Source organism: Budorcas taxicolor, chromosome 2 (assembly GCF_023091745.1).
Source record: "Budorcas taxicolor isolate Tak-1 chromosome 2, Takin1.1, whole genome shotgun sequence".
In the NCBI taxonomy this organism is placed as follows: Eukaryota; Metazoa; Chordata; class Mammalia; order Artiodactyla; family Bovidae; genus Budorcas; species Budorcas taxicolor.
In genome coordinates this window covers 179901931-179920905 of record NC_068911.1, presented here as the reverse complement: position 1 = coordinate 179920905, position 18975 = coordinate 179901931, and the positions used below count along the sequence as shown (strand labels likewise).

General features: G+C 48.8%; 1 protein-coding gene across 2 annotated transcripts in view; it reads right to left on the bottom strand.

Moving 5' to 3' along the window:
• SDHB (succinate dehydrogenase complex iron sulfur subunit B) overlaps positions 1-18147 on the bottom strand; it is a 31725-nt gene extending 13578 nt beyond the window's left edge. Inside the window, exons 1-3 of one of the 2 annotated variants that reach the window (XM_052662325.1) lie at positions 18015-18107; positions 10540-10608; positions 4762-4889 (exon numbers count right to left, since the gene is read on the bottom strand). In XM_052662325.1, the coding sequence (XP_052518285.1) occupies positions 4762-4889; positions 10540-10608; positions 18015-18086 (269 nt within the window). In that variant the 5' untranslated portion in view covers positions 18087-18107. Of the gene's footprint in view, positions 1-4761; positions 4890-10539; positions 10609-18014 lie in introns of both variants that reach the window. The other variant, XM_052662333.1, reaches the window with a different exon arrangement.
• Between the last annotated feature and the right edge of the window lie 828 nt (positions 18148-18975).

Here is an 18975-nt window from a genome sequence, read left to right as displayed (position 1 = left end):
CTTAAGCATCAGTCTTCCCAATGAATAATCAGGGTTGATTTCCTTTAGAACTGACAGGCTCGACCTCTGTGCCGTCCAAGGGACTCTGAATAGTCCTCTTCAGCACCACAGTTTGAAAACATCGATTCTTTGGCGCTCAGCCTTCTTCGAGGTCCAACTCTCACATCTCCATGACTACTGGAAAAATCGTGTGTGCGCCAAGAAGCTTCCGTCATGTTCGGCTCTTTACGATCCTATGGACCACAGCCCACCAGGCTCCTCTGTCCATGGGATTCTCCAAGCAAAAATACTGGAGCGCGGTGCCCTCCTCCAGGATCTTACTGACCCAGGGATCAAACCCAGGTCTCTTGGGTCCCCTGCCTTGGCAGGCGGGCTCCTTAGCACTAGCGCCACCTGGGAAGCCACCGCTTTGACTATACAGACCTTTGTCGGCAAAGTCTGCTTTTTATACACTTTTAATTTTGTGGCTGCAGTCACCATCTGAATTGATTTTGGAGCCCAGGAAAATTAAAATCTGTCATGCATCCACTTTTTCCCCTTCTATTTGAAGTGATGGGACCAGATGCCATGATCTTAGTTTTCTGAATGCAGAGCTTTAAGCCAGCTTTACCACTCTCCTCTTCCACCTCTCTCTCCTTCTTCACCCTCATCAAGAGGCCCTTTAGTTCTCCTTTGCTCTCTGCCATTAGAGTGATGTCGCCTGCATACCTGAGGCTGCTGCTGCTCCTCCGGGCCATGTCCACTGCGACTTGTGGTTCCCCCAGCCTGGCATTCCGCATGATGTACTCTGCATGCAAGTTAAATAAACAGAGTGACAATATACAGCCTTGTCATACTCCTTTCTCAGGTTTGAGCCAGTTACTCTAGAAATACACGTCCTTAACTTCTCAATGGATCGAGAGTTAATACTGTATCACTTCAGGTAACCACCTTCCAACTTCACAGGCGAACCTGCTCTCAGCTCCTGTGATGGCGATCAGTTGTCAGGACTTCCCCGTAGTTTAGCGCCGAGAGCCTGCCGGCCAGTGCAGGGGACGTGGGTCTGGGAAGACCCCACCTGCCGGGAACAACTAAGCCCGAGCGCCACGGCCCTGGAGCCTGTGCCCTACAGGGCCCAGGAGCCACAGCTGCTGACGCCTGCGCGCCCAGAGCTCGAGCTCTGGAGTGAGAAGCCCAGGCACCAGACGAGAGCACCCACTGCCCGCGGCGACCGCAGCAGACGCAGCGCCGCCAGAAGCAAGGCGCCAGGGGCCCCGCGGCACGGCTGTGAGAGCCGCGCTGGTGCGACGCGCTGCAGGCGGCTGCAAGGCCATTGTCTACGTTAACAGGCAAGAGGAGAAGGGGTCACAGTTATCATACCTGGTGCTCTTTATTATTTCCTGAGAAGTGAGATCCCACAAGGTAGTATTTTTCTTCAGCTTGAAAAACTTCCTCTTCCATGTGGCACAGGCCGCTGGCTATTACTCCTTTCACTTTTTGTTATCTGAAAATGTCTTGATTTCATCTTCATCTTGAAGGATCCTTTGTTGAATGCAGAATTCCAGTTCACAGAGCTTTCCTTTTAGTAGGTTAGAGAAGGCATTCCGCTGTGCTTCAGCCTCTGTAATTTCTGATGAGCAGTGAACAGTCATTCACATCTCTGCCTGCAATGTGTGTTTTTTCTCACGGCTTTCAAGATTTTCTCTGAATTTTTATCTTTAGTAACTTGACCGTGATGTGCTTGGTGGTTTTCTATGTATTACCCTGCTTGGAATTCATTAAGGTTCTTGAGTATGTAAATTATGCTCTTCACAAGCTTGAGTAATTTTTGGCCATCACCTCTTCGAATATTTTTTGCTTATTTTTCCACTGCACTTCTCTGGGACTCCAATTACACGTGTGTTAGAGCTTCTAACTGTTCCATGCATCGATGAAATGCTTCTTTAAAAATCTCTTTTTTCCTTTTTGTCTTAAGAACAGACAATTTCTAGTATTTTTTTTTTTAATTTCTACTTTCAGGTTCACCAAAGTTTCCCACCGTCAGTTCCCACCTGCTCTTAAGCTAAGCCCATCCAGTGAATTCTCTGCTCCAGAGACTGTACTTTTCAGTTCCAGAGCTTCCACTGGTTCTTTAAGTTCCTAACTGTCTGCTGAGATTTCCTATCCTACTGTGAGCATATCTTCCTTTATCTAAGAACACAATTACAATTGCTTAAAATCCTTTCTGCTAGTTCCCACAAGCGGGTTGCTTCAAGGCTGGTCTCTGTTGAGTGTCTTTTCCCTTGAGTATGTACCACGTTGCACTGCTTCTGTGTATGAGTAATTCTGCGTTGTATGTTGGGCCATGTAAATAACACGACGCAGTAACGTTGGACTGTATTGTGCTTCTCAGAATAGTGATGATTTTTTTGTTGTTGCTAAATCAACAATTAGTTTGACTGAACTCAAGATCTGGGCAGTTCATAAACAGAATTTGGGACTCCCCCTTAGTACCTCGTTCCACGATTTCCCCCTCAGTTCCTGGTTACCATGCTGGCTTCCAAATGCATATTCTGCTTATGTAAGCTAGCGACCACAGTATTTTTTTAATTGAGTTTTAGCCCTTGCACTCCCACATCAATGGGGGCTTGCCAGCAGTTAAAGAACATGCAAAGAGAGTTTATTTTTGCAAGTAACATCCTGTCCTTCCAACTGCCAGCTCTCTGTGTCGGCCTGTGTCTGCCTGCCCGGCTCCTCTCCTGCGCCTCTGGCCGCCGCTGCTGCTTTCTGGGTCTCTAGGGATCCCGCCTGTGCTGGCCCTCGGCTGCAGTGCACGGGCCTCTCGCGCACAGGCTCCCCTGCTGTGGGGCACAGGCTCGGGCACACGGGGTCAGTACTTGCAGCATGCAGGGTCTTCCTGAACCAGGGATCAAACCTGCCCCCTGTGTTGGCAGGCAGATTCTTAACCAGCAGACCCCCAGGGAAGCCCCACTGCTTCTTATGTATATTTTATAAACCAGAGTGTACAGTTATCATTTGCGGAAGGGTTAGGGCTGCCCTCGTGGCTCTAATGGTAAAGAGTCTGCCTGCAATGCAGGAGACTCGGGTTCGATACCTGGGTCAGGAAGATCCCCTGGAGAAGGAAATGGCAACCCACTCCAGTGTTCCTGCCTGAAAAATCCCACGGGCAGAGGAGCCTGGCGGGCTACAGTTTATGCAGTTGCAAAGAGTCGGACACGACTGAGCAACTTTTAATTTCACTTTCAAGCTAATGAAAGCTATTCTGCCATTACTGGAAGTAAATGCAATTGATCTTTAAATTTTTTATCATTAAAAATGTTATAAATTCAACTCTTTCAGTTTTAATCACATCCTGCAGTTTTAATTTGCAAAGTTTTTGTTTTTTAAGTATTTGATAACATTTTTATTATTCCTTAATCAAGTAGTTATTTTAAAAGAGTGCTTTTTAATTTCCAAGTAATTATGGTTTTTTGCTCTTAATATGAATTTTTAGTTTTATTGTGTTATGGTCAGAAAGTGTGCTCTATACAATTTTCCTTTATTTGGATTTTATTAATAATTTTCAGCTGCTAAATATCTGATAGTTTTGTCTGAGAAGATCATATATCAATTAACTCTATTAAAAGAGTTTATCGGTTGACAGAGTTAAAAAAAAAGCATTCAGAATACTAGTAGTTTTCAAACTTTTTTTTTGGTGCCATGGAAGCTTTTGTTCAAAGGAAATACTCACTCATAAATAAAACAGACCACAAAACAGAGCAGTGCTGGTGTTACTGGGGAGGCAGAGGTAGCCGGCAGCGGGGAGCTAGAGCCCAGCTCGCTAGACTCGTCCCTCCTCCTGGCTCTCTGCGGAGCGCCTTTAAAGATGCCGGAGGAGTAGTTCAGAGACGTGACGTGAGGGACTCGGCCTGCTGCTGCTGCTCGGAAGGCGCGGGCTGTGAGCCGAGGGCTGTGCTGGCCTCTGAACGCTGGGAGTGGCCCTCAGCTGGCTTCTGCCAACAGCTTGAAGGGACAGAAGCGGCACTCGTCTCCAGAAGGAACGCAGCCTGCGGACACCCTGCGCTCAGTCACGAGACCTTTACCGAACTGCTAACCTACAGGACTCCAAGAGAATAATTCGATGTTGTTCTAAGCCACTAAATTTGTGGCAACTACTACTACAGAAACAGAAAGCTAACAAACAGGAATGCATCACTTTTAATATTTTAACTTCACGCCTGTCTTGGCCCATCACCATTCTGGACAAGTCTATAGTGTTACCATTACTGTAGCACACACAGGCCCCCACTCACAAATTAGCATAAAACAGTGAGTATGTTTAAACTGTTAATGTGCTAATGACTTCAGATCTATGCCTAAAACCGTCTCTACTGTTATGCTGTGAGATTCCTAGAAACAGTTACACTTTGATTTGGAAGAAGGAAAGGAACTACATGAAAGCTGTTCTTGGTATTATCGTTTTTAAATCTAAAATCCCGGATTATTTTTTTAATTTAACTTTGACTGAAGGAGAATTGCAACACTGTGTTGGTGTCCGCCCTGCATCAACACGGACTAGCCGTAGGTATACATATGTCCCCTTCCTCTTGAGCCTCTCTCCTGGTATTTTCCTTTTGAATCAGGTATCTATGTCATTCTTGCTTTAAAATCAGATGATAAATTCCTGAGCCACTGGATACTCTCAGTTTTAAAACCTTCCAAGGATGGGAAAAATGTGTCCCTGAATCAGATCAAGAGCTCACCTTCATTTATCAAATACCTAGCTTTCACAGAGATACTCACTTATTCAAATCAATCTCATAAGTTTGCATATGAGGTTTGTCTCCTGTCTTGTCTGGGTCCCATCGATAGATGGCAAATTTCTTGATTCGGGGTGCTGCGGCTGCAGCTGTCTGGGCCCCACGGCAGGCCTGAAATTTAAAAAGTTCCCAAGAAGGGGAAAAAAAGAATCATTAAAAATGCAAGATAAATCATTCTACTTAGTTGGCACTATAAACTGCAATACTGGATACAAACTCGCCTATTCCTGACACAGTCTTTCAAGATCCAACAGACGGCGCCAAGCAACTGTGCCGTGCCAGCGATGGCACTGGGGGCTGGTGAAATGGCGCTGAATAAGCACACAGCCTTCGCCCTCACAGAAACCAGTGTGCAGCAAGCAAGACGCGAGGCAGAACACTCATAACAGAACACAGCGAGGGCGGCCAGGCAGCGGAGATTCACACTGCTCCAAGTGGCCAGGGAGGCCTCCACAAAGGGTACTCAGGCTGAGGCTTGATGACTAGGGGTGCAGGGCAAGGAGAAGGGGCATTAGAAGCTGAAGGAGCATGTGCAGAGGCCTGGGTGGGAGGGCACAGACCCCTGTGAGGACCGAGAGACGTCCACTGTGCAGAGGCTAACCCGAGACAGGATGAGATGGGGCAGGCTCCAGGAAGGCAAGAAAGACTTCTAAGTTTTGATCTTATCCTAAGAGCAATGAGAAGCTAACAAAAATTTATCAGGTGGATGACATTTTATTTTTGAGAAGACCACCACTGGCTTACAAAGGAAGACTCGTCAGATGACATCTAGGGAAACCAGTTAGAAAGCGACTGCGACTGCGGTGATCGGAGAGACGCTGGTGTTTCGATTAGGTATTTTAGCCTGAGTCACTGTAAAAAAAAAAAAAAACACACCGAAGACTAGGCGGCTAACACAGCAGACATTTACTTCTCATGGTTCTGGAGGCTAGAAGTCCAAGAGCCAGGTGTCAGCAGGTCCGCTTTGGTGTCCAAGTGGGGACAGACGGCTGCATCCTGCTCCACCTCCACTTGCTGCAGAGACCTCAGGTCTCTCCTTCTCTCCGTAAGGGCAGTGACCCACCACACAGGTCCTGCCCTCATGACCTCATCTAACCCTAATTCCCTCTCAAAGGCCCCAGGTTCAGGCACCATCACACTGGGCATCAGGGGTCCTACGTATGAATTCTGGGGGAGCACAAACAATCCGCCCGCAGCAGGATGGCTATGTAGAGCAGCAGAGGAAACCAGGTAACGCATACCGTATCTTAAAACAAGGTAAAGCCTGGGCACTAACAGCAGCAGAGACCTGCGCTCTGAACACAGCTCCTGGGCATCCACAGTCTGTGCCAGTCGGCCTCACGCGCGCCACGGGGCCCTGGAGCGCCGCCGGGGGCTGCTGGGAGACGACAATGGTAAGGGGGACCGGCTTCCCGCCCTCCTTCCAACAGAGCAGCCTCCCCACAAAAACGTATTTGCAAAAAGGGTGCTTTGCTCAAGAAGTTTTCTGTTTAAATTTACACTCATCTTAAAAGCCACTATTTATTACTGCCAGGCACTGTATTAAATGCTTTATATTAATGACTCCACTGGATCTTCATTTTTAAAGACGAGCAAATGAGGCTCAGAGGTCAAGTGATGGGCCCATGATCGAGAGCTGGTGAGTGGAGCCAGGACTGGAACCCAGGTCTGGCTCCAGAGCCCACGTTCCCGAACACGGTTCTGTTCATCTGGGAGTCTTCTCAGGCCTCTTCTCGGTGCCGTTTCCTTCTCCTCACATCCTGACTCCTCCAGGGCATGTGTATCAGCCAGGCTCTCCAGAGAAACAGGACCAATGGTGTGTGCCCGCACACACACACAGGTGTGAAAAGAGGGTTAGTATACAGAACGGGCCCACGTGACTACGGGGAACTGGCTCGTGTGGTTATGGGGATAACAACCCCCAAGATCCGCAACTGGCAAGCTGGAGAGCCGATGACGCAGCCCCAGTTCAAATGCCAGCACGCTCAAGACCCAGGAAGAGCTGTTACTTCAAGTCCAAAGGCGAGAAGAAGAATCAATATCCCAGCCTGACAGACGGGCTTCCTCTGCTTTGAAGGAGGGCCAGTTTTTTGTTCTATCGGTATCTTCAATCGACTGGATACGGTCGCCCATGTTAGAAAGCACGATATGCTTCACTCAGTCTGTCCTATTTTCTGAAGTGTAATTAAAAACTTTTAAACAATTTAAATTTTTTTTAAAAAGTATATTTTCTGGCCACATTGTGCAGCTTGTTGGATCTTAGTTCCCTAACCAAGGGCTGAATCCGGGTCCTCAGCAGTGAAAGCCTTAAGTCTTAACCACTGGACCACCGAGAACTCCCCCAAATATTCTGATACAATCTTCAGGCTGACTTCGCATCTACAGTTATTACAAGAGGCTGGCCACAGTCCCCGTGCTGTCCTGCGCCTCCCTGAGCCCGCCTCCGCCCAGCAGACTGTGCCCCCCGCCTCACCGCCCCCCGCTGGTAACCATGTTTGTTCCGCTTCCTTTTTGGTTCTGTTCAGTATTTTGCTGTATTTTTAAGACTCCACATATAAATTGTATCATATAATAACTGTATTCCTCTGTCAACCTATCAATTAAAATGTTAAACTCATTCAAAAACACTCTCACTGAAACACCCAGAGAAACATCTGACCAAGGGTCTGGGCCCAGTCAAGTCGATACAGAGCGTGGAGCCCTACACTTCACGTCTCCCAGCAGACCTGGTCCAGGCCCCTGCATATAGCAGTTCAATCCATGGTTAGGAATGATTGAAGAAAAGAGCAAAAACTGAGCATTAGAATAATGCAAAAATGTGGTTTATTCTGAATGTACCTTAAAAGGCTGAACAGTGCAACCTACATCAAGCCATTAAGAAATAAAAGTACCCCTCTGTCTGTGGCATTCCCGTACAATGAATGCCAAGCCGCCACCGTCCCCTCGTCCTTGAAGCCCTTTTGCATTTAGGCAGACAAAACAAGGCAGAGGCCACACAAGTCCTGCGGGCTTCTCCTGCGGCTGTGAGGAGAGGAGGGTCTCGCCAGTCCAGAGGGTACTTGGCAAGATTCAAGCTACATTCCAGGCCAGCTCATTCTCTTATAAACTGCTAAAGAAAGCAAAAACTCTTAAGGTTCACTCAGTAATTACAAGAAATGCACTGGAGTTTACTACTGGCTGGCAAAAACCAGCCCAAATTAAACAAAGCTGAAGATATCAACCCCCAGTACGGGAAGAAAACGTATGAAGAAAATGAAAGTGAAGGTGAAGATGAAAGCTGTGTTTTATCAAATCACCAAGCTGCTGAGGGTCACTGAAAAAAGGAAAGTCACTTCTGCAAATGAACACTTTCCAACTAGAGACTCCATTTTGTGAAATGTCAGGAATGCTTGGATAACGCCACCTTGTGGTGACTAAGAGGAGGTGAACAGACTCTTGAAGACATTTTTGGCGGTGTCCTGCCAGCGCGCAGGACCTCAGTAGCCCAGAACCTCTGCCCTCAGCAGTGAAAAGGGGCGTCCTAACCACTAGACTGCCGAGAATTCCCGCTTGCAGGTATTAGCTCCAGCAAGCTTTTGCTTGCTTAACTGCCCTACCCCCACCCTTTCTGGGGACTGCCCTGGTGGCTCAGACAGTAAAGCGTCTGGCTACAACGCGGGAGACCTGGGTTCGATCCCTGGTTGGGAAGATCCCCTGGAGAAGGAAATGGCAACCCACTCCAGTATCCTCACCTGGAAAATCCCCTGGACGGAGGAACCTGGTAGGCTACAGTCCATGGGGTTGCAAAGAGTCGGACACGACTGAGCAACTTCACTTCACTTCACTCTTTTTTGTGAGATTTAATGAGGTATATTCATTATCATTCACCAATTTTAAGTGCATAGTTTGATGAGTTTTGATGAAATTGTATAACCACTACCACAATCACAGCAGAACATCCCCATTAAGAAGGTCCTCTAGTGTTTCTCTGCAGTCAGCGCCCTCTCCCCCGCCAGCAACTGACTGGCTTTCTATCACTGCAGATCTGCCTGACAGAACTCCATATAAACACCATGAGATCACACACTGTGGGCCTGGCTTCTCTTGCTCCTCAAAATGCTTCTGAGATTCATTCATGTTGCTGCATATACTCATAGACTGCTGCTCTTTAAGTTAACACCTTTCATTTGGAAATAACTGTAGAACCCCATGCATTTGTAAGAAATAATACTGAGCTCCCACCTGTCCTTTACTTGATTTCCCTCAGTGTACAAAACTACAGCACGATATAACCCCGATATAGTCAAGGTATGGCCTCCCTGTGGCTCAGCTGGTAAAGCATCTGCCTGCAATGCGGGAGACCTGGGTTCGATCCCTGCGGTGGGAAGATCCCCTGGAGAGGGGAACGGCTGCCCACTCCAGTATTCTGGCCTGGAGAATCCCATGGACTGTGTGGTCCACGGGGCCGCAGGGTCAGCCGCGAGTGCAGAGCATCGCATCAGTCATCACAAGGACCTGCTCCTTTACAGTCACAGTCAGGCCCCGCAGCCCTCCCATCCCCGCTCCTCCACCCCCAGCAATTACTAACCTGCTACATTTTTATAAGCCTGTCACTGAACAAAAGTTATATAATGTAATCATCTCTTCTCTAACTTGGGGGGGTGGGCCTTCATTCAGCGTAACTCTCTGGAGACTCAGCCACGTTAGACGCCTAAAACACATTTCTTCTTATTGCCCAGCAGTGCTCCCCGGTGCATCGCAGTTAAGCCACTCAACCACTAGAAGGCTGTTTCCACGTTTGAGGCTATTATGAATAAAGCTGTAATGAGCAGTTGTGGACAAATTTCTATGTGAACAGAAGTTTCCATTTCTCAGGGGTAAATGCCCAGGAGTGTAACTGCTGGGTTTAGAAAACGCAGAGGAACCAGAGATCAATTCGCCAACATTCACTGGATCATACAGAAAGCAAGGGAATTCCCGAAAAACATCTATCTCTGTTTGTTCGACTACATTAAAACCTTTGACTGTGTCGATCATAACAAACTGTGGAAAACTGTTAAAGAGATGGGAATACCAGACCACCTTACCTGCCTCCTGAGAAACCTGTATGCAGGTCAAGAAGCAACAATTAGAACCAGACATGGAACAATGGACTGGTTCAGGACAGAGAAAGGAGTATGAAAAGGCTGTTTGTTGTCACCCTGTTTATTGAACTTATACGCTGAGCACATCATGAGAAATGCCAGGCTGGATGAGTTATAAGCTGGTATCAAGCTTGGCAGGAGAAACATCAATAACCTCAGATATACGGATGACACCACTCTAACGGCAGAAAGGGAAGAGGAGCTCAAGAACCACTTGATGAGGGTGAGGGAGGAGGGTGAAAAGACAGCTTAAAACTCAACATTTAAAACGCTAAGATCATAGCATCTGGTCCCATCACTTCCTGGCAAGTCAAGGGGGAAAAGGTGGACGCGGTGGCAGATTTCTTTTCCTTGGGCGCTAGAATCACGGCAGTGTCTACAGCAGTCATGGAACCAGAAGGCGATTGCTTTTTGGCAGGAAAGCTACAACAAACCCAGACTGTAATTAAGCAAAGACATCACCTTGCCAACAAAGGTCCATGCAGTGGAGACTACAGTCTTTCCAGCGGTCTCACACAGTTGTCAGAGGTGGAACATAAAGAAGCTGAGAGCTGAAGAACTGATGCCTTTGAACTGTGGTGCTGGAGAAGACTCTTGACAGTCCTTTGGACAGCAAGGAGATCAACCCTGAAACTCACCGGAAGGCCTGATGGTGAAACTGCTGTGAACAGCCAACTGCTGAGAGAAGAGCCTGATGCTGGGAAAGCCTGAGGGCAGAAGGAGAGGGGAAAGCGCTGGGTGAGACGGCTGGAGGGCATCCCCAGTGCACTGGACATGAATCTGGGCAAACTGCAGGAGCTGGTGGGGGACGGGAGGCCTGCTGTGCTGCAGTCCACCGGGTCTCAGAGAGTCAGACATGACTGGGCAACTGGACAACAGCAACAAGTGGTAGCAGACTGTTTACCTTTCCATAAGCTGTGCTCCAAAGTAGGGAGCTGCTGTGCCTGAGTCAGGTAGTAGGGGAAGAGGGACAAAATGCCTTTAAAAATTAACTTCTACAAATTCAAAACCATTGGTCAACCTTGGAATTTAAAAGAGTCTGGGACTTTGCGGCCGTCAGCTGGTTTCAAAGCCTGATTTAACAGTGCTGTCGATGGGCACAGGCATCTGGCTCTCCTAAGCTCAGTTTACCTCCCACAAAGGCCTGTCAGAAATGACCGTGGTTACGGCAATGAGCCCGCACTCGAACACCTCTAATACTTATATATTTGCTTCCTGTCCACTTTACAAAGAGCCAAAGCTCTAAACTTGATCATGAAAATCGTCCCCAAAGAAACTGTGTTTGCTCAGAAATCATTAAAAACTCTCTCTTATCGTAAGGATGATGCAAGACAAAAGCAAAACAAGCGCGACTGCAACAGCACAAGGCGGCGGCCCCGCCTAAGTTCCGACAGCAGCACACTGGAGCCTCCCAAGGCGGCGGCCCCGCCTAAGTTCTGAGGCACCCCAAGGTGTCGCTGATTTTTTTTCCAAAACAACGAATTTAAATTAATTTTGAGTTAAAACCATATTTTATACAACACTTGATACAGTAGGGGGGAGGCTAACAGGAACGAGGATAGAAGACACTGACATCAAAAAGAACAGAGCAGGTCGTGGCTCTGAAAGTGGAGGAGCTGTGCTCCTCTTGAGGACTGCGTAAGAGCTAATCCACAGGGTCATGGGGGAAGTGACTTAAAAAAACACTCCCTGAAGAGAAATCTAAACGTCTGTTCTGCAGGTGTTTGTGGCAGAAGTAAAAGTGAAATAACAGCTTCCGTCACTGAGCCCTTTCCATGTGCCTGACACCGTACTCAAGTATCTCTAATCTTTACATCTCCATCAGAAAAGCTTTTCTATTCTTAATTAAACAATAAGAATAAGGTCATAAAACAAAAGAGCCAGGATTCAAACACGGGCCATCTAACCCCAAAGCCCACCTTGTAGCTGCTGTATACAGCGGTGAAAATGCAAACCCAGAACACAGCAGCACAGAAAGAGGACTCCTTTCCCCCAAACAGATGTTTTACGCACATAATCAGCAAGACTTCAGGCGGCAGTTGGTCCAGATAGCCAAATCTGGCCTCGGAGTACAGAAGGAAGCAGGGCAAAAGCTAATAGAGTTCTGCCAAGAGAACGCACTGGCCACAGCAAACACCCTCTTCCAACAACACAAGAGAAGACTCTATACACAGACATCACCAGATGGTGAACACCGAAATCAGACTGATTATTTTCTTTGCAGCCAAAGATGGAGAAGCTCTATACAGTCAGCAAAAACAAGACCGGGAGCTGACTGTGGCTCAGATCATGAACTTCTTATTGCCAAATTCAGACTTAAATTGAAGAAAGTGGGGAAAACCACTAGACCATTCAGGTATGACCTAAATCAAATCCCTTACGATTATACAGTGGAAGTGAGAAATAGATTCAAGGGATTAGATAGAGTGTCTGAAGAACTACGGACAAGGTTCGTGACACTGTACAGGAGACAGGGAGCAAGACCATCCCCAAGAAAAAGAAATGCAAAAAGGCAAAATGGCTGTCTGGAGAGGCCTTAAAAAAGCTGGGAAAAGAAGAGAAGTGAAAAGCAAAGGAGAAAAGGAAAGACATGCTCATTTAAATGCAGAGTTTCAAAGAATAGCAAGGAGATAGAAAGCCTTCCTCAGCGATCAATGCGAAGAAATAGAGAAAAACAATAGAATGGGAAAAGACGAGAGATCTCTGCAAGAAAATCAGAGATACCAAGGGAACATTTCATGCAAAGATGGGCTCGATAAAGGACAGAAATGGTATGGACCTAACAGAAGCAGAAGATATTAAGAAGAGGTGGCAAGAATACACAGGAGAACTGTACAAAAAAGATCTTCACGACCCAGATAATCACAATGGTGTGATCACTCATCTAGAGCCAGACATCCTGGAATGTGAAGTCAAGTGGGCCTTGGAAAGCATCGCTACGAACAAAGCTAGAGGAGGTGATGGAATTCCAGTTGAGCTCTTTCAAATCCTGAAAGATGATGCTGTGAAAGTGCTGCACTCACTATGCCAGCAAATTTGGAAAACTCAGAAGTGGCCACAAGACTGGAAAAGGTCAGTGTTCATTCCAATCCCAAAGAAAGGCAATGCCAAATAATGCTCAAACGACCGCACAATTGCACTCATCTCACATGCTAGTAAAGTAATGCTCAAAATTCTCCAAGCCAGGCTTCAGCAATATGTTAACTGTGAACTTCTAGATGTTCAAGCTGGTTTTAGAAAAGGCAGAGGAACCAGAGATCAAAATCCCAACATCCGTTGGATCATGGAAAAAGCAAGACAGTTACAGAAAAGCATCTATTTCTACTTTGTTGACTATGCCAAAGCCTTTGTGTGGATCACAACAAACTGTGGAAAATTCTGAAAGAGATGGGAATACCAGACCACCTGACCTGCCTCCTGAGAAATCTGTATGCAGGTCAGGAAGCAACAGAAGTTAGAACTGAAAATGGAACAACAGACTGGTTCCCAATCGGGTAAGGAGTACGTCAAGGCTGTATATTGTCACCCTGCTTATTTAACTTATATGCAGAGTACATCATGAGAAACGCTGGGCTGGATGAAGCACAAGCTGGAATCTAGATTGCCAGGAGAAATATCAATACCCTCAGATATGCAGAGGACACCACCCTTATGGCAGAAAGTGAAGAAGAACTAAAAAGCCTCTTGATGAAAGTGAAAGAGTGAAAAAGTTGGCTGAAAACTCAACATTCAAAAAACTAAGATCATGGTATCTGGTCCCATCATTTCATGGCAAATAGACGGGGAAATAGTGGAAACAGTGACAGACTATTTTTTTGGGCACTAAAATCACTGCAGATGGTGACTGCAGCCATGAAATTAAAAGACGCTTGTTCCTTGGAAGAAAAGTTATGACCATCCTCAAAGTGAAAGTGAAGTCGCTCAGTCGTGTCCAACTCTTTGGGACCTCATGGACTGTAGCCTACCAGGTTTCTCCGTCCATGGGATCTTCCAGGCAAAAGTACTGGAGTGGGTTACCATTTCCTTCTCCAGGGGATCTTCCCAACCCAGGGATCGAACCTGGGTCTCCCGCACTGCAGGCAGACGCTTTACTGGCTGAGCCAACAGGGAAGTCCTACCTACAGAGCATATTAATAATAAAAGCAAAGACATTATTTTGCCAACAAAGGTCTGTCTAGTGAAAGGTATGATTTTTCCGGTAGTCATGTATGGATGTGAGAGTTGGACTATAAAGAAAGCTGAGCGCCGAAGAATTGATGCTTTTGAACTGTGGTGTTGGAGCAGACTCTTGAGAGTCCCTTGGACTGCAAGGAGATCCAACCTGCCCATCCTAAAGGAGATCAGTCCTGGGTGTTCATTGGAAGGACTGATGTTGAAGCTTAAACACCCAATACTTTGGCCACCTGATGTGAAGAGGCAACTCACTGGAAAAGACCCTGATGCCGGGAAAGATTGAAGGCAGGAGGAGAAAGGGATGACAGAGGATGAGATGGCTGGATGGCATCACTGACTCACTGGACATGAATCTGAGTAAACTCTGGGACTTGCTGATGGACAGGGAGACCTGGCGTGCTGCAGTCCACGGGGTCGCAAAGAGTCAGACACGACTGAGTGACTGAGCTGAAGCAATGTGAAGGATGGAGCTACCATCAGGTGAGACGGGAGGAGAAGGCTGGTGTGTGTGTCTCAGGGTTTTGGTTTTGTGCCAGCAAAGTTTATTAAACACCCATGTGGAAATTCTGAGAATATGGCTGAGTGGCCATCTGAGTCTGAAGATTTGGGGTGATGTCTCGGCTGGAGACATAAATTCAGGAGGCATCTAAAGCCCAAAGGAGTGTCTATAGAGACGAGACCTAAGGAGAGACTCCCTAGAGTTTGGGGCAATGTGAAGAAATCAGCAAAGGGAGAGAGAAAGGACTGCCAACACGAGAGGACGACTACCTGGAGCCTGGCAGGCAGGCCAAAAACATGTTTTGAGGAGGGATTTAACAGTAAGCTTCAGGGAGCCAAGTCCCATGAGAACTGACGTTGGAGTTAACAAAGCCAAAGTCCCTGGTGGCCCTGACCCACGTATCTTCTGTCAAGTGCTAAGGGTGAAAAGTCTGAGTGGAATAAGTTCCTGAGAAGATGTGGAGAGAGAACTGGTTGGTGAGTTCAGACACCTCTTGGGAAATTTTTCTATAAACATGAGTGGAGACCTGGGGTGGTGGCTGGATATGGCTTTTTCTGAGATGAGAAAAATACCGTGTTTGTGTGCTGCTGCTGATTGCGAGGGGAAGAGGAGAATCTCTGGAAAGCTATCTTTGAACAAGCGATGGGGGGAGAGCAAGAGTGAAGGGTGGCTAGAGAAGCGCTGCCAATTCTCTCACAGTAACAGGCCGAAGAGGGCAATATACAGGCAGACATGAAGAGGTGAGCAAATAGTTGAGGTTTTTTTTTTGTAGCCTACCTAGCAATTCATACTCCAAACCCAAGAGCAAGGGCGGGGGGAGGTCCTTCAAAAGCATTTCTACCTCAATCTACAAAATTAAAGAGTGTTCAAGGCTGAGTGCACCTTTGCAGGACATCTTAGATAAGATGAAATCCACAGTTTATAATTTAAGGGGAGAAGCAAGGTCATCAACAACTGGGCTGAAATGGAACTGAGGATAAGAAGGGTGGATCCTCCATCATGCTGAAGGCAGCCTGTTTGTTCTCTAGGAAAGCTTCCTTAAGGGGCAGGTTTGGAGCTAGATGGAGACAGGTTTGACCCTGATGCTGGGAAAGATTGAGGGCAGGAAGAGAAGGGGACGACAGAGGATGAGATGGCTGGATGGCATCACCAACTCGATGGACATGGGTTTGGGTAGACTCTGGGAGTTGGTGATGGACAGGGAGGCCTGGCATCCTGTGGTTCATGGGGTCGCAGAGTCGGACACGACTGAGCGACTGGACTGAACTGAGAGGCAGGTTTGGAGGTGGGACAGGAAGGTGAGAGACGGAGGGGAGGAAGGCAGGGAGGCCCCTGCAAGCCTGGGAGGAACAAGAGGTCAGGCTTGCTTCTGAAATCTGTGAGTGGCACTGCCGCAAATCACAGCTCTACCACTTGAGAGCTGAATGTTCTTCGGCAAATTACACAACCTTTCTGATTTTAGCTCCTCTTTTGTAAGAAGGCGGCAAGTATTAACATCTACCTTAGAGGATTAAGTGGAGGGCCAAGCTCCTAGAATTGTTCAGAAAATAATTTCTGCTTTCCAATATTGTCAACCGTATCAGTTCCTGTATCATTTTGATTGGCAGACAGATATCCTAGCCCTGCCAGTGCTGGGAGCAAAGATACACAAATAAAAGTAGGCGGTAACTGCCCTCAAGGAATACACAGTCTAGACGAGAAAACGAAGCAACATCACAGGCAACAATACATTACAGGTAAATACTTACAGGCAGAACTGTGGTTCGGTGGTGCAAACTAAAGTATAAAGGGAATTCAGAAGAGAAATCCCACCATGTTCTAGACTCCTAGAATCTGAATAAGCCCAAACGTGATACACCACACTCATTACTTTTCAGGTGGCTTTTGAGGGTATGAATGCACATTCCTAGAAAACGGTAAGCGAGAGGGTGGAATCTTCTGTTCTCTGCCCTCAGGGCCCTAGGATGGCCTCACCAGGAATTACAACACTGACCTATGAAACCAGCCCTCTCTATAATTCATTCTTGGAAGAGGGACCTGAGCTTTAGAACTCACTCTCATTGGCCGGGCTCTCACAACTTGATTGCTTGCTCAGCAACTATAAAAGGTAAACAAGGTCATTATCAATCACCAATTTAATGCTCAGAGGGCACCAGCTTGAGGCTCTGGTAGGCAGGCCTCACTCCCATCCCTGCTTTTCAGAATGACTGTAAAATGACTTGTCCAAGTTCACGGACAGCATATTGGAAAGAATTAGCGTTAGAAGATGGGCCATAGGCACCGTGTTGTAAAACCACAGCAATTACTTAACACTAGATGTATTTTCACATGAGTGCAGGAAGAGAGAGACGAATATATGCTGTGCACCTATCACGTGTCTTGATCTGTGCTAGGAGTTTTCCACACATTATGTTCAAAACAGTGAGTTTAAGCCCTAGATCAACTGGTTCTTGGCTGTGATAGTTTGAGCAAGTGAAAAAAAATCTTTTTGGGGGGGGCTCAGTTTTCAAAGGGAGAAGAAAATGGCAACCCACTCAAGTGCTCTTGCTTGGAGAATCCCAGGGACAGAGAAGCCTGGTGGGCTGCTGTCTATGGGGTCGCACAGAGTCGGACAGGACTGAAGCGACTTAGCAGCTGCACCAGTTTTCAAATCTCTAAAAAGGAGGTTAGAATTCCTGCTCACCCACCTCACGGGACTTTTTTCCCAGAGGGAAAGGATTCGAAAGGGATGTGCAAAGCCTTAGTCTTCGATGTACACAGACTGCAATGGCAGTTTCCCTTCCCCTTCTCCATGTCCCCATTTTCCTGACAATACAAGGGATGCGGAGGAAAACTATCAACGCACCCTGAACGATACAAACGGGAGCAGCGCCAACCTCCAGATCCGACCCGGGGCCAACCTGTGAGGTCGGTACTGCGACAGCGAGGGGACCACGGTGTTCTGCGGGCGCCCGGGTCCCCCCGGGGGCTGAGCGCATCCCCCCGCCTCGCCCCTCTCCTGCGCTTTCCGTGCTGCCCGAGTTCCCAACCGGGCGCCCGGCAGGGCTGCCTCCCCGGCCCTGCGCTTCACGGCCCGGCGGGTCTGCTGTCCCAGGGGTGACGGGGTGCGGGCGGCACAGGGACCCGGCGTCCGAGCGCTCGCATTCGCGCTCCGCCGGCACCGGGCAGTCGTCACCCGCTCGCCACGTGACCCTGGGCGGTCAAGCGCCCTCCCTACCCTTTCCCGCCCGTGTCTAAACGTGCCCCCCGCCCTGACCACCTGGCAGGTGGCGGAGAGCAGCAGCAAGAAACCGGCGTCGGGGCGCCGCGCGGCGGGAGCGGGTCGCGCTCCTCCCCGGGCCCGCCCCGCCGCCCCTCAACCTCCGCCGCCGCCCCCTCGCGTGCGGGCCGTCTCCGCGACCTTCCCGCCAGCCCTGGCCCCCCGCCCCGCGAGCGGCGCACCTGCAGGCGGGCCCCGCCGAGGGCGGCGGCCGGGAACCGGCGCCTCCAGCAGAGCGCGACCACCGCCGCCATCTTGGCTCCTGACGTCGAGCCCCGCCCCTCGAGCCCGAGGTCGCGCTCCGCCCGCGTCCCGCCGAGCACCGCGGCGCCGCGCCAGCGCCCGCCGCGGCCCCGCGAGCTGCGCAGGCGCCGCCGAGTGGGCGGGGCTTCCGGCCCCGAGGGGGCGGAGGGAAGGCGGGGCAACGCGCGCGAGCGCCGCAGGGCCAAGGGCCGGCGCAGGCCCACTCGGCTTCCCAGGGTGGAAGGTGACCTTCCCAGAGGAAGGGGGCGGGGCTCGAGGGTGGGCCGCGGGAAGGGGCGGGGCCACGTGCGCGAGGGGCGGGGCCGTCCGATCCAAGTCCTGTCCCGGTGTTAGCCCCTTCTTTCTGATCACTTCAGTTCAGTTCGGTCGCTCAGTCGCGTCCAGTTCTTTGCGACCCCGTGGACTGCAGCACGCCAGGCCTCCCTGTCCATCACCAACTCCTGGGATTTACTCAAACTCATGTCCATCTAGTCGGTGATGCCATCCATCCATCTCATCCTCTGTCGTCCCCTCTTCTCCCGCTTTCAATCTTTCCCAGCATCAGGGTCTTTTCAAATGAGTCAGTTCTTCGCATCAGGTGGCCCAAGGATTGCAGTTTCGGTTCAGCATCAGTCGTTCCAATGAATATTCAGGACGGATTTCCTTTAGGATGGACTGGTTGGATCTCCTTGCAGCCCAAGGGACTCTCAAGAGTCTTCTCCAGCACTGCAGTTCTTTCTTGTAAAATTTATCAATCATAACACTGTCTGAGTCATTTCTGTGAGACACAGTGCAGTTTGCCTGAGACTTTCCAGGTTTCAGCACTCCTGGGTTCCGAGAAACTCCTCGTGCCTGCCAAGTCGCTCAGTCCTGTGTGACTCTTTGCGACCCTGTGGACTG